Source organism: Rhinopithecus roxellana, chromosome 16 (genome assembly GCF_007565055.1).
Source record: "Rhinopithecus roxellana isolate Shanxi Qingling chromosome 16, ASM756505v1, whole genome shotgun sequence".
NCBI lineage: Eukaryota > Metazoa > Chordata > Mammalia > Primates > Cercopithecidae > Rhinopithecus > Rhinopithecus roxellana.
The window spans coordinates 12,579,860-12,606,421 of record NC_044564.1 but is presented as its reverse complement, the minus strand read 5'-3'; the positions used below and the strand labels follow the sequence as shown (position 1 = coordinate 12,606,421).

The 26,562-nt window shown below is 58.3% G+C and overlaps 1 protein-coding gene across 3 annotated transcripts in view; it reads left to right on the top strand.

Moving 5' to 3' along the window:
• Nucleotides 1–25,166, top strand: part of ADAMTSL2 (ADAMTS like 2) — a 40,021-nt gene extending 14,855 nt beyond the window's left edge. For all 3 annotated transcript variants that reach the window (XM_030919043.1, XM_010372783.2, XM_030919044.1), the window contains 10 exons: nt 5,586–5,943; nt 6,799–7,171; nt 12,416–12,513; nt 16,670–16,796; nt 18,010–18,223; nt 18,338–18,493; nt 19,133–19,303; nt 20,038–20,214; nt 23,481–23,625; nt 24,395–25,166. In XM_030919043.1, the coding sequence (XP_030774903.1) occupies nt 5,586–5,943; nt 6,799–7,171; nt 12,416–12,513; nt 16,670–16,796; nt 18,010–18,223; nt 18,338–18,493; nt 19,133–19,303; nt 20,038–20,214; nt 23,481–23,625; nt 24,395–24,513 (1,938 nt within the window). In that variant the 3' untranslated portion in view covers nt 24,514–25,166. The remainder of the gene's footprint in view (nt 1–5,585; nt 5,944–6,798; nt 7,172–12,415; nt 12,514–16,669; nt 16,797–18,009; nt 18,224–18,337; nt 18,494–19,132; nt 19,304–20,037; nt 20,215–23,480; nt 23,626–24,394) is intronic.
• Nucleotides 25,167–26,562: the final 1,396 nt, after the last annotated feature.

Here is a 26,562-nt window from a genome sequence, read left to right as displayed (position 1 = left end):
TGCCTTGGTCTCTCAAAATTTTTGGATTATAGGCGTGAGCCACCTCCCGTGGCCTCTCTGCTCTTGATCATCAAGGTCGATCACCCCGCCAGGACAGCCACTCGTTTCCATGCTGCTGGTCTCTTGGTACAAAATGCCCAAACGGACCATGTGTGGCCACAGCCTAAAGCGTAATGAAACTGTTGCTGCATCTTTGGATGGAAACGTTCCTCCTGTGCAAACCAAGGCCTCTAGACCACAGACCCCAGAGCTGCAGGGATGGGGAACACACAGTCCCCAAGTGGTGGCTGGGAATGATCGCTACTGCTACTGCCTTTCCTGCGTCCCAGACCCATGTCGTCTACGTACTGGGCACATAGCACCAGGATGAGGCACAGGGCCAGAGGGTACAAGAGAGCTGTGTCAGCAAGGGACCCAAGCTCCCCCATCCAAGACCCTCGTACCCACATCCCCTTTCTAGCTCACAGCTATGGCTGTGTGTGTGGGGGGCCCTTATGATGAAGTAAGAGAAGAGAAAAATGGCCAAACTTGATTCAGAGGTGGGTCGGCTTGCCCTGAGGATGCAAGCTGGAAATGGGCTCTACTTCACCGAAGCCCTATCCAGGGCTGGCCTGGAAAAACGGCAGTGAAGGAAAATCCTTTGATTTATGTGGGTGGTACCTCATGGGGGATGCCCCACCCTCGCAGGTGTATGGCCTCTCAGCTGGCACCGTGGCTCCCCTCTCCATTGCTCCATCAGGCTGGCGTTTCTGGGTGTTGTAGGATACGGCAGGCCCAGTGGATCTCACAGTCATGTGCCCGTTGTGGCATGTCCTCTGATGTAAAGGGGGTCCCTTTGTCCAATGCCATGTTATTGGTATCCTGTCTCCGTCAATCAGATGCTCTGTGAGCCCTTGGGCGTTAGGGCTGGCTGAGGTTCTGTGGACAGGAAAGGCAACTTTTTTTTTTTTTTTTTGAGACGGAGTCTGGCTCTGTCTCCCAGGCTGGAGTGCAGTGGCCAGATCTCAGCTCACTGCAAGCTCCGCCTCCCGGGTTTACGCCATTCTCCTGCCTCAGCCTCCGGAGTAGCTGGGACTACAGGCGCCCGCCTCGTCGCCCGGCTAGTTTTTTGTATTCTTTAGTAGAGACGGGGTTTCACCGTATTAGCCAGGGTGGTCTCGATCTCCTGACCTTGTGATCCGCCCGTCTCGGCCTCCCAAAGTGCTGGGATTACAGGCTTGAGCCACCGCGCCCGGCCGCAACTTTTGTTTAGGACCAGATTCGGCGCTTCCCCTTCCAGGATGGAAGCGGTCTGTTGTGATCAGGTTGTCACCCAGTAGCTGAGTGGCCTCCTTGAGAGGCGATGCTGTTTAGAGACTTAGTGTTGAGGCCAGAGACTGGACGTTCAGGAGTGGAAGGAGCTATGATGGCTGTGGTGAATGAGAAGCTGTGTTACTCCATGCTGATTCATTGTGCCTGCAGTGGGGTGACCGATGCCAGCGACTAGCCTGTGTCTGGTGGCAAGGCCATTCTGTCTTCTACTGGGGTGTTTAGTGCCTCTCGCATGGTGATGCTTCCTGGTACAAATTAACAAGTGAAATGAAGACCTCCATCCTTTATGCCCACTCCCTAGATCCAGCCACAGGTGCCTCCTCCAGACCTCATGGTCCCCAGCCTTCTGATCTTTCCCGTCCAGGCTCCTAACCTGACCAGCCAGCCGAGCCACTTGCCACCGCCCACGATTCAGTTCATATTCTCATCTCGGGCCGCCCTGCCTCCCATCACACCGACGCTCACATCACATGTGCTGCCTGAGGCCCGTGGGGAAGATTTTCCTTCGCTGCCATTTTTCCAGGCCAGCCCTGGATAGGGCTTTAGTGAAGTAGAGCCCATTTCCAGCTTGCACCCTCAGGGCAAGCCGACCCATCTCTGAATCAAGTTTGGCCATTTTTCTCTGCTCTCCCTTCATCACAAGCCCCCTCCCGCCCCCCGCCACCCGCCAGCCATAGCTGTGAGCTAGAAAAGGGATGTGGGTGCGAGGGTCTTGGATGGGGGAGTTTGGGTCCCTTGCTGACACAGCGCTCTCGTACCCTCTGGCCCTGTCTGTGCCTAGCCCTGGTGTAACACTTCCACCTTATGATGGATTGCTGCTGGCGGAGCTGATAGAACTCATGTTGGAGGCAGCTCTGGCTGCGTGGGTCACCTGATGTCCCACAGCCCAAGCGTTCCATCTCTAGTAGGGCCTCGCAGCGTGCCAGAAGTTTTTTGCAACTGATGTATATTTATTTGCTGTAGATGGCCTTGCTCCAGAACCACAGGGTTCTATGTTATGCTTTCCCTAAAGGCTTTCCAGAAATTCCGTCTGACATCTTTCCCTACCACAGATATCTCTATTCCTATGGGATCTGCCAGGTCATACGGTCCATGTGGCAGGCTGCTTGCCTCACAGCCTGGACGTGCTGCAGGGCCCCTTCCACTCAGGATTCCATCCAAAGCAGTACCTTTTTTTTTTCTGAGATGGAGTCTCACCCTGTTGCCCAGGCTACAGTGCAATGGTGCAATCTCGGCTCCCTGCAACCTCTGCCTCCTGGGTTCAAATGATTCTCCTGCCTCAGCCTCCGGAGTAGCTGGGATTACAGGCGCCCACCACCACGCCCAGCTAATTTTTGTATTTTTAGTAGTGACGGGGTTTCGCCATGTTGGCCAGGCTGGTCTCGAACTACTGACCTCATGATCTGCCCGCCTCGGCCTCCCAAGGTGCTGGGATTACAGGCATGAGCCACTGCACCTGTTCAGCAGCAGCTTTTAATGTCATCCAGCAGATAAATTGAACATTCTTGGATGTAGAATATGCTGGCTCCAGAATTATTCTTCGTGGTGGAGGGTATGAGATGCCATCAATTTCCCCTTCCTCTCAAAGAGATGTCTGGCACGCCCTAACCCACTGAACCCTGACATTTCCACTAATGTAGGGGGCTGCTGAATCTTCACAGGGTTGAACCTCTGCTCCTCTGGAAGACAGGTGCTTCACCAAGATCTCTAGCACCAGTGCCCGCTCCTCTGAGCCGCTAATTATGGCGCCATCAGTGCAGAGGACAAAGGTCAAGTTCTTGGAGTGGTCCAGGTGCCTTTATAGTGTATTGTAATTGGGAGTGGGAGCAGAAGCGTAGCCCTGGGTCAAGACTGTAAACGTGTACCATTGTCCGCCCCAGGGGAAGGAAATCGTTTCTGGTCCACCTTCTTGACAGGGATAGAAAAGAACATATTTTCCAGATCAGTGGCCACCTAGGATCAACCCGAGGCCATGCTCATCTGCTCTAGGAGAGAGAACACAGCGGTCACGCCCTGGCAGTGGAGGGTGCCCACTTGGTGGAGGATGCAGTACCCATGTAGACTCAGATGGCAGATCCTCTGGGGTCTGTCTGGTTATTGTGGAGGCTAAACTATTGAGTTAAAGGTGGGTGTGGGCCGGGCGCAGTGGCTTACGCCTGTAATCCCACCACTTTGGGAGGCCGAGGAGGGTGGATCATGAGGTCAGGATATTGAGACCATCCTATCTAACACGGTGAAACCCCATCTCTACTGAAAATACAAAAACAAAATTAGCAGGGCGTGGTGGCGGGCGCCTGTAGTCCCAGCTACTCGGGAGGCTGAGGCAGGAGAATGGCGTGAACCCAGGAGGCGGAGCTTGCAGTGAGCTGAGATCGTGCCACAGCACTCCAGCCTGGGGGATAGAGTGAGACTCCATCTCAAAAAAAAAAAAATGCGGGATATGATGGGCTGGCTATGTCTGCATCACTGTAGGTCAGCCCCTGCCTTCTCTGTGCTTCTTTTTTTTTTTTTTTTTTTTTTTTTGAGACGGAGTCTCAATCTGTTGCCCAGGCTAGAGCACAGTGGCCGGATCTCAGCTCACTGCAAGCTCCGCCTCCCGGGTTTACACCATTCTCCTGCCTCAGCCTCCCGAGTAGCTGGGACTACAGGCGCCCGCCACCTCACCTGGCTAGTTTTTTGTATTTTTTTAGTAGAGACGGGGTTTCACCGTGTTAGCCAGGATGGTCTCGATTTCTTGACCTCGTGATCTACCCGTCTCAGCCTCCCAAAGTGCTGGGATTACAGGCTTGAGCTACCGCTCCCGGCTCTCCGTGCTTCTAAGTACCATCCTAGTAGCCTGGTAGCATTTCTCCCCACATTCTCACCAATGTGCTAAATTCTTTGTCATGAGAGGATGCACCCAGCAGTTCCTGAGGGCTGGTCCTGACGTTCTGTTGGTGTGAAGTCCCTTCTCCCAGGACTCCCCGAACTGGGTGAGAATGTGACTTAATCCGAGCTATGCTCTGGTGGCCGGGAGAGAAGGGCAGGCCAAGTCCTGTGGGAGGTCCACGTGGCCGTGAAGGCAGAGGTCTCTGTGTCATCTTCAGGCCAGAGTAGTGCTGACTTTAATAGGGAGGAATAAGACAGACCCATTTTTTAGGCTCCGAAGGCTTGGGACGTTTGAGATTTGAAGTTTTTCAGGCGTGTTGACTCAGATCCCCACACCCCGAGTCTCAAGGTCCCCCTCTTCTGGTTGGACTCTGTCCTGGGCATACCAGGCCCAGCAGAGTTGGGAGGAGCACACTCTCTGCTCCTTGGAGGCACCTCTGCCCCTCCTACCTTCCAGTTGCTTGACACGAGGGTGTCTTTCTCTGCTACTGTGCAGACCCTCACCTTTCCCGGCCGTCCTTTCATTCTTGGGGTCCTTTACTTCCATGGTCCTTTACAAGTTTTTAATCCCTACCCCTGCCCCAGCCAACTCTCAAACACTTGAGCTATTGCACCAACAGTGCCTTTCCTTTCACTGGCATTCCCTCTCAGTTCCCTAGTGGTGAACCTTTTCACAACAGCATTGTCTTCTGGGGGTCTTCGTGCTCCACCCACTCCCAGATAGACCCTCATTGTTTCTGTCAGCAGGTGATCCTCTCCAACACCTCATTTTAGAGTCTGCTTCCTAGGCCTCCCTGCTCCTGACACCAGCTGGTTTTGGTTGGAATCTCTGGAAAGAGCAACTCCTAGAGAGAGGGGCAGCAGGGGTCTGCGGAGGGAGAAGCTGGGCTGCCCCGGGGTCTTGACAGCGCCCTCAGGGCCTCAGCCCATCCCACAGGGAGCCCTGGAGCGGGGATGAGCCCTCATTGTTGTCTCGAATTGAGGCGGAGCCTGGGTCTTTGTACTGGCCTGCGCGGTGGGGCTCTGGGTTGGAGGGTGATGGGAGGAGGACACTAATTACTTAGGATTTCTGGCACATGGTGAGGAGAAAATGCAGGCCAGGTTTTAGTTGACTTCATTACTTAAATTCTCCACATGCAGCCTGCCTGTTGCTACCTGTACCCAGGGCGGGCCATTCCCCCACCACACTCCCCCAGCGCCCGCCCTGTTCTCAGGCTTTGACTTGGATGCCCCTGGGGCAGGGACGCTGTGTTGCGCTGGGCAAGGCAGTGTCATTCCCTGGGGGGACTCAACTCAACTGTGAGTCACAGCAGGCTATACTCCCAGCAGCTCTGTGGGAAGGGGGTTGGTGGGGAAGGGGCTGGACAGAGTAAGGAGGGGCTGGGGCCCCTCTTCTCTTTCCCTAGGTGTGGAACCAGAATGGCAAAAGCCCCTCCATCACCTTTGAGTACACGCTGCTGCAGCCACCGCACGAGCCGCACGAGCGCCGCCCCCAGCCGGTCTACTACGGCTTCTCCGAGCCCGCCTCCGAGAGCGCTGAGAGCCAGGGCCTGGACGGGGCCGGGCTGATGGGCTTCGTCCCACACAACGGCTCCCTCTACGGCCAAGTCTCCTCAGAGCGGCTGGGCCTGGACAACCGGCTGTTCGGCCACCCGGGCCTGGACATGGAGCTGGGCCCGAGACAGGGCCAGGAGACCAACGAGGTGTGCGAGCAGGCCGGCGGCGGGGCCTGCGAGGGGCCCCCGAGGGGCAAGGGCTTCCGAGGTAACCAGGAGGAGGGAGGCATGGGGGTGGGGCCCGGGAGGCAGCCCAGGGAAGGAGATCTTGGGGAAGGGGTCTCAGGCCCTTTGCAAACCTACAGAGGAGATTCGTAAGAGCTGCCAAGTACCTGCAGATGTCCTCTGGGCAAGCGCAGGTTAAGTACTTGGGATAGGTCCTTCTGTCCATGCATTCTCTGAGGTAGATGTGGTTATCCCCATTTGATGGATGAGGAGACTGAGGCTTAGAAAGAGGAAGTGGCTTGGCCAAGTCACACAGTCCACTGTGGAGGAGCTGGGAGTCAAACCTGGGATGGTCTGATCTCTCGCCCATCCCATCACTCATTCAGCAAGCACCTGGTCTTGCCTCAGCTCAGACACCACAGGGAGCAAAAGCTTCGGGGGCCCCAGGTGCCCCTTGGTTGTGACCGTGTCACTCTGGCCTCTGCCTTTTTCCTCACAGGCCTCCTCCTCTGGAACGGTGTCTCTGTGTGTCCCTTTCTGATAAGGATATTTCTCAGTCCACAATAATTTCATCTCAAGATTCTTAACTAATTATATCTACAGTGACCCTATTTCCAAATAAGATCACACTCCGAGGTTCTGGGGGCGGGGTATGAATTTTGAGGGGGATGCTATTCAATCCACTGCAGAAGTCCGTCAGCAAGAGATGGTCCAGGTGGGCTTCGTGCCTCTGTCTTGACCGAATTTTGTCCTCTACTTGGGCAGAAGCCTTCCTTCTGGGAGCTTCTTGGTTCAGCTTGGTGTTTCCAGTCCCCCTCATCCAGGTCCCCTCTCCAGGGCAGCCCTCGCCCCCAGGGCTGGGGTGCACTCATGGTTGAGCCACCTGTCTCCTCTCTAGATCTCAACGTCACAGGGACTCCTCTCACCGGGGACAAGGATGACCAAGAGGTTGACACCCACTTTGCCTCCCAGGAGTTCTTCTCGGCTAATGCCATCTCCGACCAGCTGCTGGGTGCAGGCTCTGACTTGAAGGATTTCACCCTCAATGAGACTGTGAACAGCATCTTTGCACAGGGCGCTCCGAGGAGCTCCCTGGCCGAGAGCTTCTTCGTGGATTATGAGGAGAACGAGGGGGCTGGCGCTTACCTGCTCAACGGGTCCTACCTGGAGCTGAGCAGCGACAGGGTTGCCAACAGCTCCGCCGAGGCCCCGTTCCCCAACGTCAGCACCAGCCTGCCCACCTCGGCCGGGAATAGGACTCACAAGGCCAGGTAGGAGGCACTTTCCTGAGCCCTGATCAGGGCCCTCGGGGGCAGGATGGGGCCGGGGGCAGGATGGGGCCGAGGCCAGGTAGAAAGTGAGGCCCCACTGTGGGGGGGTCTGGCCAGAAGGGCTGGGGTCCTAGAGATAGAGGAGAGAGGGCCCCTTCTTCCTGGGGTTCTCCACTCACTGCCCCGTGGATCTGAGCACAGAGTCAGAGGCCTGGACTAGAGTGAGTTTTCGCCAAAAGTTACGTCCGTGGATTAGGATCCAGGGCTGAGCCCCTGTGTGTGCAGCTGATGCGGGGAAGGGAGGCTGGAAGATAACAGCTCTGAGCACTCCTTGTGAGCCAGGGACAGAGCTCAGCGTTTTATATGCATGGACACATGCCGTTGTCACAACCGCCCTTAGCGGTGGGGTGGCTATTGTGGGCTCAGAGAGGGCTAGCGGTGTATTCGAGGTCACAGAGCCCGAGGACCTGGGACCCCTGAGTTCTAAGTCTGGACAGTCATGGCATACACACCTTTAGGAGGAGGCAGAGCTCCAGGCAGCTTCCCAAGTGCAGAGTGCCTCAGCCCCAGGCCTCAGTAAGAGCTGGAGAGGATCTAGTGGGTTCCTCCACGACCCTGAAATCAGGGATGAAGAACAAGGTTGGCATTGCAACTGGCGAGGCCCATGAGAGAGTCCACCTGGGGCCAGAGCCAAGGCCGCAGCTGGGGCTACATAGGCAGCCATGTCTGGGGGCACCTGGGCAGTCACAGCCAGGGATGTCTGGACAGTCACAGCTGGGGATGCCTGGGCAGTCACAGCTAGACCTGGGGGAGCCTGAGGTTGGGAGCGTCCCTGGGTCAGGGGCCAGCTGTGAGCAGGGTGATCCCAGACCTGCCATGTCCCTACTGGAGCACAGTCCCTGGTGATAAGCTCCCCCTACCCCCAGATAGAGGGTGGGCCCCCCTTGCAGGTCCCCACACTTTCTCCCAGCAACTCACGTGCGCCTGGGAGCTGTTTTAAACAGGCGTTGAGTGGGGGTTGGAGGCAGGCATGGGCCCACTGGTATTTGGTTTTATTTTCTGAGGTACAGCCCAAGCCCCTTGACTTTAAGACGCAAGCATGGCCTGAACCCGGCCTGGGCCGGGAGTGCTGACTGGGTCTTCTTGGGGCTCAGGGACTGAATTTGATGGGAAATTCAGGGTTCACTCTCGAGGTGATGTGGTTTGGGGCCACCCTTCCACCCATCTAGCCCTGGGACCACAGCAACAAAGCCAGCCTCCCTGGTGAGCCAGGAGTCCCCAGGGGATGCCTGCCCCTTTGCTCAAACTGTTTTCTGAGGCCCCTGAGATGCCTGGGGCTGCGGGGCACAGGGAGGATGTCCTGGACACTTCTGGCAGGCTCTGGGCAGAACCCTACTTTGCAGATGTGGACAGAGTGGGGCCCGGAGCCTCCTCCGGCTACCCCTCTTCCCGCAGGGGTGGCACAGGGCTGTCTGCTCACCCTTTACCCTGACACGCTCAAAGCCTTGGGTAGGTGGGGCCTCTGACTGGTTCTCAGGACTCGGGTGGGGAGTCCGGGCCTTGCTTTGGGTATAATGTCTGAGTCTGATAGGGGACCCTGGGCAAAGGACAGGAGGGACGGACCCAGACAGTGCCTGCCCGTGGGAATGGCACTGCTCAAAGCTACCAGTCTGTCTGCGTCTTCAGCAGGGCCGTCCTTACCTCCCAGGGCGGTCCAGGGCATTACCTGGTAGTCCGTGTGTGAGGCACGTGGTAAGGCCTCCTGTAAGCAGAAGCTATTAGTAGAAAATTGAGCCTCCAAGTGGCAGCAGTGGGGGGCACCTTTCAGGACCCATTGCCTGGGTCAGGGAGGCTAGCTCTCTGGCAGTCAGAGCCCTCTGAAAAGGTTTATCAGAGTAGCACCAAGACCTCACTGTGGAATTTGGCTTAAGGCATGGACACCATGTGAGTTGAGCGTCTCTGTCTTCCTCTGGGCCTCAGTTTCCCCATCTCTCATTGAGGAGCTTGTCAGGGGGTGCCCTTAGGGCCCACCAGGTCAAACATTCAGTGATCCTTAGGCCAGGGTCATGGCACAAGCTTTCTGATCATCAAGCCGCTTTGTAAAGAGTCTCTCCTGCCCCATCTTGGTTGACTCTTACCCTCCCCTCCTAGCCCCCCGCCCCAGGATATATTGAATTTCCAGCGCCTGTCAGGGGCCTCAAGGATTGATCAACTAGGTTGTCAGGCCTCAGAAAGTCCCCGAGTGCCGAGGTGCCGCTGCTCCCCCGACCGGCCTGCCATCAAAGGATGCTGCCACACAGGGACCAAAGATGGTCTGGAGAGATAAAGGGCAGAGGGAGGCAGCGGGGGAAACCACCAGGCCAAAATAGCCACGTCTCGGCCGAGTTGTCCAAACACAGGAAGTCGTGTCTGCTCAGAGAAGGCAAAATCAAAGGGGCAGCCCAGAAAGGAAAGGCTATTTTCATCTTTCCAGAAAAGCTTCAAACAATCAAGGGAGGGGCCCCTGTCACCAGACTCCGACTTTGGGAACAAGCGTCTGAGACACAGAGACGCGGGGTCCCTCTCCGAGGCCTTAGTGGGAGAGAAGAACAGAGCACTTTCTGGCTCGTGTATAAACAAACACGGTGGCTTCAGAACTTCTCCTGCCTGGGGAGCCCGCGAGCCTGTGCCTGCCCAGGCAGCTGGGCAAAGGACCCCGAGGAGTGACAGGCGGTCTGGTGGTGACTCCACGGGCGTCACCAGCCCCAGTCTAGCAGCTCTGACTTTCACAGCTGAGAGGGGCAGTGTCTTCCTTCCAGATGGAGGAGAGCGATGGGTTGGTGCTCCAGCGATTTCCTGGGTGTACCACTTCCTTGTGCTACTTCCAAGAACGGAACCTGCTAGGCGTTGCATTGTTGTGCAAATATATGCAGGGTTATGTTCGAGAGTTGCATCTGCTATGCCCCACACGTGCTGCTGCGAAGAGTGTGTGGGCAGCCCCTCCAGAAATACCTTTGGTGCTTAAAATCCAAAGGGTTATTTTGAATCAGGCCCGCTCTCTCTTGAGTCAGGCATGAGTCATGCTGCCTGCTGGCTCAGAGCGTGTAATTAGATAAAGATGGCGGATCGCCTCCATGGGTGGGGTGGAGGGGCATGGGTTGGATCTTTTCGTTTCTTTTTGTTCTTGGGGAGAATTTAAAGCTGTTGAAAGTGGGTAGGGACCTGGTCGGCACAGTTTAGTGTTTTCTGAATCAAACATTAAGGATTGGTCTTCCAGGTTCTCCCTTCCCTAAAAGGACTTACTCATCCCGATCTGGGTGCTCTGAGTGGCCCCCATTGGGACACGTTTCCAGATTTCCAGGAAACTTTTGTTCTGAGATGACAGGGTCTTGGGAAATCCCCCACCCAACCCCATTTTTTTTTTTTGAGATGGAGTCTCGCTCTGTTGCCCAGGCTGGAGTGCAGCGGCGCCATCTCAGCTCACTGCAAGCTCCGCCTCCCGGGTTCAAGTCATGCTCCTGCCTCAGCCTCCCGAGTAGCTGGGACTACAGGCGCCCGCCACCACGTCCGGTGAATTTTTTTTTGTATTTTTAGTAGAGATGGGGTTTCACCGTGTTAGTCAGGATGGTCTCGATCTCCTGACCTCGTGATCCACCCGCCTCGGCCTCCCAAAGTGCTGGGATTACAGGCGTGAGTCACCGCGTCTGGCCCCCACCCCCGTTTTTAAAGCTTTAAGTTTTAAAGAGGGAGGAGAAGGCACTCTCCCCTTCCCCTCCAGCCCCAGGATGGGCTGGGACAGACTCTCCTGGCTTGAAGCTCCCAGGTGAGGGAGGCTTTGAAGAGACAAGCAGATCAGCCCCCAGCCCGCTGCCCTTCCTGGGCTTTGGTCCTCATCCCTTCTCCCTTCACTCGTCTTCTCCCTCCATGAGTTTAGGGAACCACACCGGTGAACTCACTGCTGAAGCTCCTGTGGGTAGATCATTCCTGGGGCCTCAGATGTGTGGTCAAGGCAACGTTCATCTCCAAAAGTTCTGCCTGGCTTTGGGATCCTCCCATTCCAGTCCAAGCAAAACAGAAGAGCAATCCTCACCCACTTGCCTAACACGTTGTAAACTCCCCGTTCAATCCAAACGCATATCTCTATCACGGAGTCAGTCCGAAAGTCTTTCTGAATATAATGCTCTAAGCCTGACCACCCTCAGGTGACTGAAGGTCCCGAAGAAGGATCCGTGACCTGGCCCACATTTCAGCCCGGTGACGTATGGCAGCTCAGGGTCATCTCTAGCCAGTCCCTCTGGGCCCAGACGAAAGTGGAGCCAATTGGGCAGGGCCCACCTGCTGCACTGTCCTGTTTAAAAAGGAAGACGAAGCTCGAAGGGCCTGCTGTCCACCGTGCTGGCTTGCCCTCGCCCCTTCTCTGGCTCAGAGGCGGTGGGACTCCATGGCAGTGTCCCAGAGCAGATGTCCGGCTGTGGAGCTGCCTCTGCCTCTGCTTCCCTCCTCCCCTGCCGAGTCCAGAATCAGCCTGCACACTGGATCTGGAGCTTGGGCCCAGGCACACCTACTCGTTCAAACAAGCAAACAGTCCTAACAATAGTTGGCTTTGGCTACATAGGCTCCAGCCAAGAATCATAGCTGGTGGCTGGCGGGGACCCAGCGTGCCTCCCCCAACCCCAGCAGGTCTGTGCAGCCATGGCCAACCCGAACTGCACTGTAGGCTGTGGCCACACCTCTGCCAGCAGCCGAGCTTTTTAATTTTGATCATTGGAAGCTGGATGCCTAGTGTCCCCCATTCCATCAGAGTCCCAGCTGGAGGAGGGGGTGGGAGAGAATTCTGGAACATTCTTAGCACATAAGACACCTTCTGAGGTCCCCTCCCCGGTGGGAAGAAGGAACCCACTAGTTGATGTGAGAAGGTGATATCGAGAAGCCTGCATGTGTGCAGGAGCAACTACAGTGCTGGGGACCCCAAATTCTCAGGCCACCTTGCCCCCCAGAAGGAGCTTGGGCAGCTCCCATGCAGTTATTGAGATGGAAAACAATGTCTGTTCGATCCTAAAATGTGCCTCTCCGGGGGTGCCTCATTCGTTCCACTTCAGACAGTGGGAACTCTGACTGTAGCGGGTGGAGAGTCGGCCTGGGGTCGACAGGGGTGTGCTTCAGGTGAACATACCCTCCAAAGAAAACACACACACCTGAAAAGCCAGCACCTGCCGGTGAGGCGTGGACCTTCTCATCACCTTCTCTGCTTGATCTCGCTTTCAGGACCAGGCCCAAGGCTCGCAAGCAGGGCGTGAGTCCTGCGGACATGTACCGGTGGAAGCTGTCCTCCCACGAGCCCTGCAGTGCCACCTGCACCACAGGTACTGGTCATGGGTGCCATGGGTGCCAAGGAGCAGTGACTGCCCGAACCCATTTCCACAGACGCGGGCTGGGACTGTTGGGCCCACCCACTAGCTTGCAACCCCAGACTGCCCTTGGGGTGCTTGTCTGGTGGCCTCCTGACTTGGGGGCAGTGTGGCGGGATAGGAGTTTGGGTGTCTGGTGAGGCCACCCTTGTTCTCACAGTGTGCTAGACCATGGTCGGGTCCAGGCCCCCAGGGGGTCACCCAGTCCACCACCAATGATCCCTTGTCTGTTGCCAGTGATACCATGTTTTGTTAGGGCAAACATCCTTTGGGTTAAAAGTAAGAAATCTTAGGTAGCAGAGATTTTACTTTTGCTTCCAGCAAACATAGGAAGGGAGTCACAGGCCCCTGTGATCTATGAAGAAGGGAAGTAGGCAATTTCTAGGAGCTCATCAGCAGGGGAGGAGTTAGGAGGGGGAAAAAGACCCTCTGCAGTGGTTCCTGGACAGACAGATGTGTGTAGTTAGTAAGAGCTGAGCTGGGATTTGAACCCACAGCTGTCTGGCTGCACAGCCACCATTGCCCCGAGACACTGGCCACAGCTGCTGGGAGCTGGAGCTGCCTCTGCTGCCCACTCTGGTACCCTCCCCTGGGGGATGCCACAAGGTCAGATGTCAAACCCAGGACCAGGATACAGGGACGTTGACAGGGGAGAAAATGTGGTAGGGAGACCCCAGTGCCGGCTCTGAGGTCACATTTTATCTATTCTTGGGGCTTCGTGTTTGGATGTAGAGGAGACCCAGCTGCCCCTCAAAAGGTCTGATGCTCCTGGCCCCGCCCCAGTGCCCCCCATTTGCCAGGGCATTTGATGCCCTTCAGTCTCTGGCCAGTGAGGATTCCATGCAGCTGGGCAGTCTGAGCTTGGCTGCCCCCTCTGCAGCCCTGCTGGCATCTTAGGAGATGGGCCCGAGAGAGGAGGGGGCTGGGGCGACCATGCAGGCTCACACTGGCCTTGCCTCTCTGGGGCTGAAGAAAGGGCTCCGTCTCCTGTTATAAGAGCCCCCAAGCAGGGCATAGCCATGGGGCATGCTGCGTTTGCCCCTGCGCCTGGCATTCTGGAGGGAAAACAAGTGCTGTGGGCGGTGTGGTGGGCATCCGGCTTGGCCAGGCTTGCGCCACCTGGTTGACCACACCACGGGCCCTGGGCAAATTGCCACATCCTTCCGAGCCCCCATTTTCCACAGGTGAACTGGGACACATATTTATGTCAAAGGTGGGTTGTGGGGATCCACATGAAACAAGAAATAGCCTCTCCTGGTCAGAGGTCCATGGATGCTGCTGTTCTGAGGGTGGCTGCCACCACCTGATGCAGGGTGCGGCTTCCACCATGCCCAGGAACAGCTGGCCTCGGAAGTGAGCCGTGTGACCTGCCTTCCGGGCAGGCCCCGAGGGTAGCTGAGCTTGGTGGTGGGGTGTCAGCAGGGGGGTCTGCTTTGCCAAGTCCTTTACGGACCTGCCCTGAGTTCCTCCACACTTCCCGGCCAGGGGACTCCAAGCGTGTGGGCGTTGTCAGTAAGTGTCAAGCCTGTGGGCGTTGTCACTAAGTGTCTGCAAACATCTGTGATTCCTCCCAGACACATCGCTGGCTGGGGAGGGGATGTCGCTCGAGACGTCTGCAGGGTGAGGCAGCCTCGGTGGCGAGGGGCCTGATGGGCAGCCCTGTATGGAAGACGTCCCCAGGGAGGACACAGCACCGTCTCCCAACACCCAGAGAATGGCAGGGAGGGGGCTGGACTGGGTCTGTGCAGCGTGGCCCAAGGTGCAGTGGGGCAGAGGACAACAGGAAATCAGAAAGATAGGTTTTGGCTTTGGAAGAAGGAAGCCTTGCTTTAGAGGAGGCTGTTCAGAAATGGAAATGAGCCACCCTGAGAGACAGAGAGAGAGAGAGAGAGAGACAGAGAGAGAGAGAGAGAGAGAGAGAAAGAGAGAGAGGGAGGGCAGGAGGGAGGGAGAGTTCCCTGTCACTGTGGGAGGTGCTGAATGGCACTGGGCAGAAATAATGGAGTCAGGGTCCACCCTTTTCATAGCTTGTGTCCGTGCGGATGTCTCATGGATGGTCATTGGCGCACCGTCCATCATGTGCTTCGCAAGAACCCAGGCACAGGGCAGTTCCATCAGTGGGGCGGGTCAGCCTGCCCTGAGCTTTGGCCACGGTGGGGAGGCTTGCTTTTAGATTTTTCTTTGAAGACACTCTTTTGGAGTCACAGCAACAGAGGGGCGTGAGTTTGGCCTCAGCTTGGGTCGCAGGCGGAATTTTCTGCTGCCCTTTGGCGCTCCAGCGCACCGTGGTGAGGACAGTGGATCCCGCAGCCCCAGGCTTCATCCTCCTCTTTCTTTTGTTTCAGGGAGGGGCTCTGTGGCTCAGGGGGTTTGAAAAGCACCCTTTTCGAGATGGGTGTCATGAAGAGGGTGCCCAGAAAAAACATCCTGGCGTTTGATTCTCACAGGCTCTCTGGAAGGTTCCCATTTTGGGAAGCAGCACGCTGAGGCCTGGAGTCTGGTCACGGTCACGTCACCCCAGGGAGGCACTGAGCTGGGACTTGGATTCCAGTCTCTCTTGACCAAGGCCTGCCGCGTTTCCACTCCATGACAAGGAGCGAATGAATAGCCAGGCACTTGGCGATGGTCTGCAAGTCCCCAGCCCCGCACCTCCCTGGGCCCCAGAGCGGGTGTCTCTGAGGCCTGGAACATTCCGAGCAGACCTGGCCGGGAAGCCTGCCTCCCCCTCAGAGAAGGCTAAAGGCTGCACGGCCCAGCTCTGGCGGGAGAGGAACCGTGATTGCAGCCTGGCTCGTCCTTTACGGAAAAAAGAAAAAATCCCCTTGTCGGCTGCTTCCCAGGCTGTTTCGTTCCATCCAGTGCTGGGGCTTGGAGAGGCAGGAGCCGCTGGCCTGCAGACACGCGCCGCTGGGTGGCTGGGCTCTCTGGGTATGGGGAAACCGATTTCCTTCTGGGGGAACTGGCAGCTGCAGCCAAGACCGTTCCATGATGCCCGTCATCCCGGAAGGCTGGGTCTGTCTCCAGTGGCCACACACACACACACACACACACACACACAGCAGAAGCAGCAAACCCTAACCCCACCCAAGGCCGTTCCCATTGCTGCCGGCTCTCCCAGCATCATCCTGCTCCTGGGCAGGGAGCTGGGCCTGTATGGCAGTTCGGTATCAGGTGAGGGTGTCAGGGTGAGGACAAAAGAAGCAAAAGGTGGAGATGTGGTCAAGGAAGTGGCACTGCTAGGTGAGGGCTGCCTGTCATGCACTGTGCCCCGATGGGATTACAGAGTACGGGGCACCAGCAAAGACAGGCACACAGTGATGATTAAAGAAAGTTCAGGGCCGGGCGCGGTGGCTCAAGCCTGTAATCCCAGCACTTTGGGAGGCCGAGACGGGCAGATCACCTGAGGTCAGGAGTTCAAGACCAGCCTGGCCAACATGGTGAAATCCTGTCTCTACAAAAATACAAAAATTAGCCGAGTGTGATGACAGGTCCCTGTAATCCCAGCTACTCAGGAGGCTGAGGCAGGAGAATTGCTTGAACCCGGGAGGGGGAGGTTGCAGTGAGCTGAGATTGCACCATTGCACTCCAGCCTGGGCCACGGAGTGAGGCTCCATCTCAAAAAAATAAAGTTCAAGATGATGCTTGCTAAGTCTGGGGCATGCCACAGAGGGCAGGGTGCACCCAAGCCCCCACCGTGACCTCTGAGGGGGCTGACGGGGCTGGAGCGGTCAGGTTTCACTCCCACCTGCCCGTCCACCCAGCGATGGGTGGTTGCTGAACGCCTGGCGATGGGGGACACCTGACTGTGTTTGCCTCTGCACCTCCACGGGGGCCAGCTGGAGTGGACTCAAAGCCCAGACTCCGTGACGTGGGAACTGGGAGCCCAGCTGGGTTGGGTGGGGCGGGGTCGGGATGCAAAGAGAAGAGCTCGGTCCCGCACAGCTTAGACCCACAGTGCTGCCCTAATGCTGCAGTTCCACAAGCTGTGACTGATCCCCAAGCCAGAAAGCTGAGCTGAGAGGTCAGGTGACTTGCCCCAAGTCCTGAGGCCTGTCTGCTGGGCTCCAAGGTGCCGGCATGGCTTACAGGCCCTCCCCTGTCCCGAACCCAGGGGTCATGTCTACGTACGCCATGTGTGTCCGCTATGATGGGGTCGAGGTGGATGACAGCTACTGCGATGCCCTGACTCGTCCCGAGCCTGTCCACGAATTCTGTGCCGGGAGGGAGTGCCAGCCCAGGTACCTGCCACCAGGGGCCCTGGGCAGGGGGTTGGAAGGGGGTGTGCGGGGCTCTGCCCAGAGAAGCAGTCAGACTTACCCCACTGCCCCGTAGAGGTGCTTTGTGTGCAGGGCCGTGGGGGCGCTTTGAGGAGGGGCATAGAGACCTCACCTCTCAGAGACCTTCTGTGTCTTCCCAGGAGTTGCAGTTTAATCTGTCACTGTGCCTCGTATACAGTAGGTGCTCAATAAATGCTTGCCACCATAGGTTCAGAAACCATTCTCAACGTTACTCTATATTACAGAGATGTCTTTGCCCCACCAGGTCCACTTGGCACATCTAGGATTTTTATAAACCCAAAGGGATTATTTCTACAATTCCATGCCTATTGGCTGTCCCTTGGACGTGGGTAGAGGCCTGTTTTCTTGACCCCTGGGCCTTGTCTCCTGCCTTGTGGATGCAGTCAGACTGAGCTGAGTGCATCCTACCCCTAGTGACAAGTGGGGTCCCCAGATGAGCCTGAGGGTGCTGGCCTTCACCGACGACGATCACAGGCTCCTTGGAGGCTGAGCCCTCCTGCTCCCTGCGCAAAGCCACACTGCCTCTTCTTTTCTGGGCTGCTCCATCCAGGGCCTCCCGCGTCCTGCATGTTTGCTCCTTTCTGGGAAGGGCAGAACGCCCAGGGTCTCCAGAATGCTGCTAAAGCTGGCCGGGGGGTGGGGTCCAGCAGGCCCTGTCCTTCCGCTCAGAGCCCATCAGCTTTGGACCTCTTATTCCAAGTCTGTATGCCTGGAAGACTTCCAAGTCTTGTTCATAACCCCTCCCAGCTCAGGCTGAGGGGAACAAGGTCTTTCCACAGCACGCTGGCCAGGCCCCCTTTCTGGACACAGATCCAGAAATGTGCCTTCTGCTCACTTCCACCCTCGTCAGAGTCCCATGGGGGCACAGCCACCTGTGTGACACAGCAGGGCACAAAGGGGCAGGAATGCCGAGCCCACACTCAGGGCGCCCCCAACCACCTTGCTAAGGTGCTCCCTGAAGACCTCCGGGGCCGTCATGGCCCAGCCTGCACCCTTGGGCCTTGACACCCTCCTGTCCAGCTTAGCTTGTGGCCTGTGGTTTTGGACCACATGGGGGAGGGAGGGAGGAACCACGTTGTCTCTAGGGGTGTGGGTTGCATGGGGTCCCGGTCGCCACGGGGGGATCGCTGAAGGCCATCCGCTCCCGGGGCAGGTGGGAGACGAGCAGCTGGAGCGAGTGTTCGCGCACCTGCGGAGAGGGCTACCAGTTCCGCGTTGTGCGCTGCTGGAAGATGCTCTCGCCCGGCTTCGACAGCTCCGTGTACAGCGACCTGTGCGAGGCAGCCGAGGCCGTGCGGCCTGAGGAACGCAAGACCTGCCGGAACCCCGCCTGCGGGCCCCAGTGGGAGATGTCAGAGTGGTCCGAGGTGAGTGCCTGTGGGAGCAAGCTGGGGGTCAGGAAGAGCTGGGGAGCTGGGCTTGGGAGATGGAGGTGGCTACACCTTCACCATGCCCCCCACCCCCTCCCCCTGCTGCCATAGTGCACTGCCAAGTGTGGGGAGCGCAGTGTGGTGACCAGGGACATCCGCTGCTCAGAGGATGAGAAGTTGTGTGACCCCAACACCAGGCCTGTAGGGGAGAAGAACTGCACGGGCCCGCCCTGTGACCGGCAGTGGACTGTCTCCGACTGGGGACCGGTGAGGCCTGCAGTGAGGGGTGGCTGGGCGTGCGGCTGGTGAGGGGACCCAGAGCTTTGCCTTGATGTGCCTCAGTTTCCATTTTTTCCGAGGCAAGGGTGTGAGGTGAAGAATGTCCAACCAGCCTTCTCCCATGTTACCATAGGAATCAAAACTTCTCTCCAAACACGTGACCAGCATCACCTTCCCTCTATCACCTGTTTATCTCTCTGTGTGTCTCTCTGCCGTTATCTCCCTATCTGTGTCTGTGTCTCTGTTCCTCTGTCTCTGTCTCCCTGTCTCTGTTTGTCTCCGAGTCTCTCTGTCTGTCTCCCCCATCTCTGTCTCTCTGTGTCTGTCTCTGTCTCTTTTCCCTGTCTCTGTCTCTCTCATCGAGAGAGATGCTCAGATGCTAGCTGGGGTCGCCTCTGGGTGGTGGGTGCACAGATCTTTTTAAGTGTGCTTTTCTCTGTGTGCTTTTCATCAAGCATGCATTATTTCTGTAATTAGAACAGAAAATGTTATTTAAAAAGTGGTTACCATGGCAACCACTTCGACACTGCCTGGGAGCCACTCCTCTCCCTTGGGACTGACATCCAGGGCCCCTCCTGGCGTGGCTGCCTCTCACTCGATGTCCCCTGCCTGTCCTCTTCTCTGCAGTGCAGTGGAAGCTGTGGGCAAGGCCGCACCATCAGGCACGTGTACTGCAAGACCAGCGACGGACGAGTGGTACCTGAGTCCCAGTGCCAGATGGAGACCAAGCCTCTGGCCATCCACCCCTGTGGGGACAAAAACTGTCCCGCCCACTGGCTGGCCCAGGACTGGGAGCGGGTGAGTGCCCCAGAGCCCGGTGTCTGGAGGACATTTGGCCGGAGAGGAGAGCCAGGTGGCTGGGACCACAGATGGGTGGAAAAGAGGAATTCATTGCAAATTATGAGGGACCATTCCCTAAAAATTAGTTTCGAATACAAAAGGCTTAAAAGGTAGGAAAACACCTTTCAAGTCCCCAGATCCCAATTTCGCATGGCTCGGTGGTGTGTGCAGAATTGGCATTGTCCCCAGCCTGGACCCCCAACTCCCTGGGATGCAGAAAGCTAGGGACGGGGGTTGTTCCGGCTGCCTGCTCCTGGCCCAGGGGCCTGTGCAACCTTTGATCATGACCAGTGTGTCTTCCCCACCCACCTGTCATCGTCATCAACTTGCCATTTCAGACGAGTTGCTCTCCACAAATTGCTTTCAACCAGCAGCTCCAGGCAGATCACTCAACCAGATAATCTCGGGCCAAATTGTTTTCTGCTAAATTGATTTTGGCCAAATCATCATTGGCCAAATTGTCATTAGCCAATTTGTTTCAAAACAGATGGTTTTGTGCTAAATTGCTTTTGATCAAATCCATTTGGGGCCAAATGGTTATCGAACAAAGAGTTCTCAGCCAGTTTGTTATGCATTGGAGCATTCTCACCCAATTGCTATTGACCAGACCGTTGTCACCAGAGTCGCCGTGGGCCCTGTATAGGGTCCTGCTGGGCCCTGGCGCTGACCCGCTCCCTCTGCCCCGGCCTCAGTGCAACACCACCTGTGGGCGCGGGGTCAAGAAGCGGCTGGTGCTCTGCATGGAGCTGGCCAACGGGAAGCCGCAGACGCGCAGCGGCCCCGAGTGTGGGCTCGCCAAGAAGCCTCCGGAGGAGAGCACGTGTTTCGAGAGGCCCTGCTTCAAGTGGTACACCAGCCCGTGGTCAGAGGTGAGCTCCCAGCCGGCCCCTCTGAGGTTGCCTGAGGCCAGACCTGAATTTTGATCCCGACCCTCCTGCCTCAAGCCTCCTTAAGTGCTTCCTGCTCCTCCCTCCCTGACAGCCTCTGTGAGGGCTTTCCTTCCCGGGAAGGCTGCTCAACTCCACCACATCAGCTGGTGCCAGAGCCAGCACCTCCAGGAAGCGTTCTCTGATCTTGTCCCTGGGATCCCTACGGCACTCATCCTGCACCTGGCAGCCCATGCGCCTGACACCACGGGACAGACAGACCCCAGGTGGGCGGGAGGAGCAGACTGGGCTGAGGCACACACAGGCTTGGCCCTCCGGGAGCCACAGCCAAGGCAGTAGCTTGGGATTTAGGGAGACCGTAATAGACATGCACCCCAGGTCAGGACACCGGCAGGGCCAGAGGAAAGGGCAGTAAGTTTCCTGCACAGGTCTGGCCCCTCCAAGATTCTTTGACTCGTGGGCCCCCAGAATGCCCCAGCGTCAGGATGTCAGGCAGGACAGAGCTGAGATCTTGGCTGTCTTTGTAAAGGGGAGGAGAGCCCTCCCATCCTGGGGCCTTGAGGCATGTGTGGCCACCCTGGCCCAGCTCTTTGCCGGAAGGGTCTCCTCTCTCCCAGTAGTGCCATGAGAGGGGGTCCTTTCCCCCATTCCTCAGAGAAGAAACTGAAGTTCAGAGAACTCTCTGGCCCACTTGGGGTCCCACAGTTACTGGGGACTGTAGCAGACATTGGAGGCCAGGCCTGTCCGTGGCCCTAGAGTGAAACCTAGGTGGGGTGTGGCATCTGCAAGGGAAGGGGAGCCTGAACTAGCTCATCCTGAAGGGCCCTGGGCAGGGAGCCCGGAGGTGGGTGGGCAGCCCTGGTTTCACAGAGGGGGTGGCAAACTGGGCGCCCCCTTACCCCCAGTTGTCTTGCAGAGCAAACAGGTTACTTTCACCTCCCGTGCTGTTTTCCCCTTCTGCGCCACTTCCTGTGGGGCCTCCAGGAGACTCCAGAGCCCGGCCCTGTGCCAGTGGGTGCCCCTCCGCCTTCTGGGCCCCACGGAGGCAGTCCCGTCTAGACTCCAGCTTGAATAACTCACATCGGCTGTGACACATCAGCCCTCCATGCCCCTTTCACAGCAGTGCCAGCCCTGGCGCCAGTGCCAGCTCCCTCCCACCTGGCGATGCCATGAGCTTCTGAGAGGGGGACCTGGGGGTGTCCAGAGGGTATCTGGGAATCACTGGGCAGGGGCTGCCGTAGCCAGGCTGTTTACCTGGGGTCTCCAGCTACCTGTGGCCTCAGTTTCCTCATGGGCCAACTCTGAATACCCAGGTGACAAAATAGGGGTGTCAGATGGGACTCGGGGCCTGGAGCGTTCATGTTGAGGTGCCCCACTGTGTCTCAGGCCCTGGTACCCGAGGGCTCTATGTCTTGTTCACTGTGGCGGGTGGGTGCCAAATCCTAAAGCTTATGAGTTCAAGGCAGAGAGTCCAAGAGTCTGTGAGGAGTGAGCGGGGACCCCAGTGTGGCCCTGCTCAGAGATTGGGGGTCCAGGTCCTGGGCCCTCACCAGGCCCCAGGCTCTCCGTGCATGCTGAGTGGTGTCTGGCCTCCACCCTGACCCCCAGGGCCTCTGCCTGCCCTATTGCACACGTGCTTATTCAGGAGGGAGAACACACACTCACTCATTCCCTGTTGCCCACCAAAGGACACCCAAGTGAGGAGGGGAAAGGCTAAGCGTGGGCCTGGGGCTTCCTGGGGGAGGCCTGGGCAGAGCCAGGACCTGAAGGGTGAGCCAGCTTTTGCTGGGAGTCAGCTGGAGAGACCACAGTGTGCTGGGTCATGAAGGCTCCTTCTGGAAAGGCTAAGCCCGGTGGGAGGGGAGAGTGGGAAGGGGCAGGGGGACTGACTGGGGTTCCAGGGCCCCAGGGAGTCAGCCCAGGTCTGTAGTTTGGGAAGAACACTAGCTTCAGATGGGGGGGCCACTGTGGGGCCAGCAAACTGGGACCCACTCGGTGCAGGTACCTTGCTGCGTGATGAGCCATGGCATGGGGGGGCCATGAAGGGGGGACCCCAGAAGGACAGCCTGGGATGCTGGGAAGGAGCATCCTCCTAGCCCTGATGAGGAGGTGGCAGGGCTGGATGAGGCGTGGCTGGCACAGACGGCTGGCGGGCACGTGGACTCCTCCTTCCTGGCGGCTGCCCCCTGATGCCGGTGCACAGCGGCAGCTCAGTCAGTGTTTGTTCCCGAAGCTGCCCAGTCCCATCCACTCCCCAGGGGCAGAGGAGCTGGCACCAGGGCTGGCCGAGAATGTGCTGCTCTCCAGAGGCACGTCCAGAGGCTCCTCGGGGCCCTGCCAAAGGCTGATTGTCCTCACGCCGTCAGCGCCAAGCCGGCCTCTCCTCGCCTGCAGACAGTGCCAGCCCCCACCCCCTGGCTCGGAGCAGGCAGGCAGGCAGCAGTCTTTCTGCCAAGTCTTAATCGGTCCTCCTGCTCCTTTGCAAACAGAAGTGGAGAGTGGGCCCCAGGGCCAGGGCCAGGGCCTCCCACCCCGCCCACCTCAGAGAACCGAGGGCTCAGGTCCCAGACGTGCCTGGGTGACATGGGGTCACCCACGTGGGGGGGGAGTTTGAGGGAGCCACCGCCTGTGGGATCTTAGCAGAAGGACAGCAGGGTGACTGGGACCAGCAGATGTCTCTGGTGTTCTGGGGAGCTCAGCGGGGTTTTCCAAGGGGAACATCTGGACAAGGAGCCACTGGAGGGGGTGGTGGCTTCGCGAGACGCATTTGATCGGCCCACAACAAACAGTCTGCACCACAGACCCAGGAAAGCTGGGGCCAGAGGACCCTCGGGGAGATGGGAGAGGAGGGACCACCCCTCAGTGTGCATCTGGGGAGACTGAGGCAGCCCTGCGTGGGGAGAGAATCAGAGCCTCCTGACTGCCAGCCAGTGCCCAGAACCCCTGGGAGATGAGAGAGGAAGGACCACCCTTCACTGTGCATCCGGGGAGACTGAGGCAGCCCTCGGTGGGAGACAATCAGAGCCTCCCGTCTGCCAGCCAGTGCCCTTTTGTCGGCATCTCCGCTCAGCCCTGGAGCTGCAGGTCGGGTTTCAAATTGGCTTCCACGGGTCCTGTGTCAGCTGGGACTCACAGCCACCTGGGAAGGGTGGGGTGGGGAAGAGGGGATGCGCAGGCTCCCCCCCTCCTGCCAAGGCCCCTGCCACATCAGGAGGCTTTCCCCAGGCCCTCTGTCTCTCCCACACTAGTGCACCAAGACCTGCGGGGTGGGCGTGAGGATGCGAGACGTCAAGTGCTACCAGGGGACCGACATTGTCCGTGGTTGCGATCCATTGGTGAAACCTGTTGGCAGACAGGCCTGTGATCTGCAGCCCTGCCCCACGGAGCCCCCAGGTGAGGAGCGGGGAGGCTGAGGGTGGCTCTGGGGCCTCCCAGGGGAGGTGAGGACAGAATCAGGGCCTGAGGGGTGAGCAGGCATTGCTCACGTTGATGGCGAACCTGGGAACCAGCTTGAGAGACCAAGGTGTGCCGGGAGTGGAGGCTCCCTCCCAGCATGGCTGAGCCCCACTGGGAGGGGAGAGTGGGAAGGGGAATGGAGGAGGCCTGACTGGGGTTCCGTGGCCCCAGGGAGCCATGCTGATACCTGTACTTTGGGAAAAGTGTCAGCTTCAGATGGCGGGGCCACTGAATCCAGGATGACTCAGCTGGAACGGCCAGGAGCTGGCACACAGGGGGCGGGGAGGGGAACAGCTGAAGCAGGGCCTGGGCACCTGGAGGAGGGACAGGGGACAGGCTCCAAGGGGGTGCCAGGTGCAGGGCACATGATGAGTTTCTGCTTTGGATACATTGAGTAGTGGACGTGGACGGCCCTCATGGACCCCTTGGGGATGCTTAGGCCTCCAGGTGTGGCATCTGTAGCTCCTCTAGGCATCACTCCTCTTGGGACACAGATCAAATCACCTGGTGTGATCTGGGACAGCGACATCTTGGGGACAGAGATGGGCCAGGAAAGAGGTGGCAGAGAGCTAGAGATGGAGACCCACCATGGGGTGGGAGGCCCACTGCACCTGCCCCTGGAAAACTGCACGTAGGGGTCCTTGGGGTTTTCACCCCTTGGGCACCTCCTGAAACTGCCCCGCTTCGCCCTGTGTTCCTTCTCCAGATGACAGCTGCCAGGACCAGCCAGGTACCAACTGTGCCCTGGCCATCAAGGTGAACCTCTGCGGGCACTGGTACTACAGCAAGGCGTGCTGCCGCTCCTGCAGGCCCCCCCACTCCTAGGCCCGGCAGCTGCAGCCCCTTCCAGACGAAGACCCAGCGCCCCTCCTGGGGCTGCTGCAGCTTCTGGGGCCTCCACAGACCCCCGTCCTGCAGGGTGTGCTGGCCTGAGACGTGGCACTGAGTCTCGGCTGTCAAGAGGGAACTTCCCACAGCCCATGGACTTTTGTGCTCCTGGGGCAGAGACTCCGGCACCCACTGGCCTCCCCCAGACAGAGCCACCTGTGCCGTGGGAACCTGTCTGTGTTCCTGCGTGGATCCTGTGTTTGTGGCTTCCACTCCCCAGCCCCCAGCAGCCCCCAGCCGAGGGGCCCGAGGCCCACAGCCAGCAGTGGAGGTGTCTTGCCCCGGGCCTGCAGCCCATGCCCTCTCTAGGTGGCAGGGCCTTCTGAAGGAAACTTGCAGGCGAGCCCAACATGGGGGGGCCTCCTTCCCTCGGAGGCCACAGGGTGAGAGGGACACAGGCAGCCAAGGAGGCCCAGGCGTGCTCTCTCCTATAGAGCCCCTCCCATGGAGCTCTCTTCCTGCCGCACTTTCTACCCCGGGCAGAGGCGCTTGCCCACGGGACGTTTGGGGATGGACCGCGGGTCCCGCCCCTGCAGTCAGCGTCAGTGCTCATCTACGTTAATAAAGTGGTCCTATTTATGGCGGCATCATGGGGTCTCAGTTGCTTCTGGCTGGAGGAGTGGGTTGCCTGGGGGCTTGGTGGGCCCGGGCCTGGCTGTGTGGGGTCTCTCCAGCTCGCTGAGGCCTGGAGTGCAAGGGTGGGCCGGCGGGGGCCACAGCACCTGCTCTGAGGAGAAAGTCAGGTGCAGATAAAAGGCAACGAGAGGCGTGGGGAGCGTGCAGGGAGGGTGTTTGGGGACATTGGGACTCAGGCGCCAGAGGACGAGTGGAGTTGACATCTTGAGCCTATCAGCAACTGGTACAGGACCTGTGGGGGCAGGGGGCAGGGACCTTGGCTAAGGTATAGGGCACTCACCTCCAAGCATGTGGGCAAGAACAGAGGAGATGAGGCAGGTATTGGGGGCGTGGGGCCGGGCCCACCTCAAGCTCTAGGAAGCAGCACCGTCACTGCCATTCCTGGAGCTCAGGGAGGACTTCCTGACCTGGACTCTCGGGTGAAGGAACACAGGGGCTTCTGGGGAGGGGCTGCTTCGTTGACCCAGCAGCAGGAGTGGCTTTTCCAGACGAGAGGGTGGGAGAGAGCACTTGGGAGAGGAAAAGCGACACAAATGGAGGATGCCGCATGGGAGGAAGGACGGGGCTGTACTGCCTGGAGAGGGCCCCAGGAGGTGTTTCTGTGCACACAGGCAGCCGGGAGGTGAGTGGCTGCCGGGCTGCTTCCTCAATGTGAGGCCAGGTTGTCCTCAGACTGGGAGCCAGAGCAGGGTCCATCGTAGCTTTAGGGTGGCTTCTGAAGGACTTGGGGTTCTGGGGAAACTGAGGCAGCACCCCCCCAGTGGGTTCTCTGAGCGTGCCTGCATGTGTGTGCATTGAGGGGCTGCAATCAGGATGGTCCTTTCAATCCCTCAAGTCTGGGGGTTAGGGGCCCCTGGGATGGACTTGCTCAAGGTCACCAGCTTGGGCCGGGCAGAGCCAAGTCGCTGAGACCTGGGGGTCTGAGGCCTCTCTGCCCACCTCACCCTGTGTCCCCCCTCACCTCGCTGTTCTTCTCTCCTCCTCTCTCCCCCCATCCACATCTTCTTCCTGTCTTACTGTTTTCCTCCCAGCTTCTCCTTCCTGCCAACATTTACTGTACACTTACTGTATACTTACTGTATGACAGGTTCTGCGCCCAGCACCTCCTCGGCTCTGCCTGGGTTTATCTTCCAAAGGTCCCCATGATACAGGCATCGTGATGACCCCATTGTGTGGAGGCTAAAACTGAGGTCCAGAGATGCTCAGTCACTTGTCCCAGGGGACCCAGCCTGTCCCACAACAACCCTCTGTCCAGGGGCTCAGAGTCCATCCTGGTAGTTCTCAATGCTGGAAGATGGACAGCCACCCAGGAAACTCAAAATCAAACGTGGCCCACTGCTGTGCCCCCCA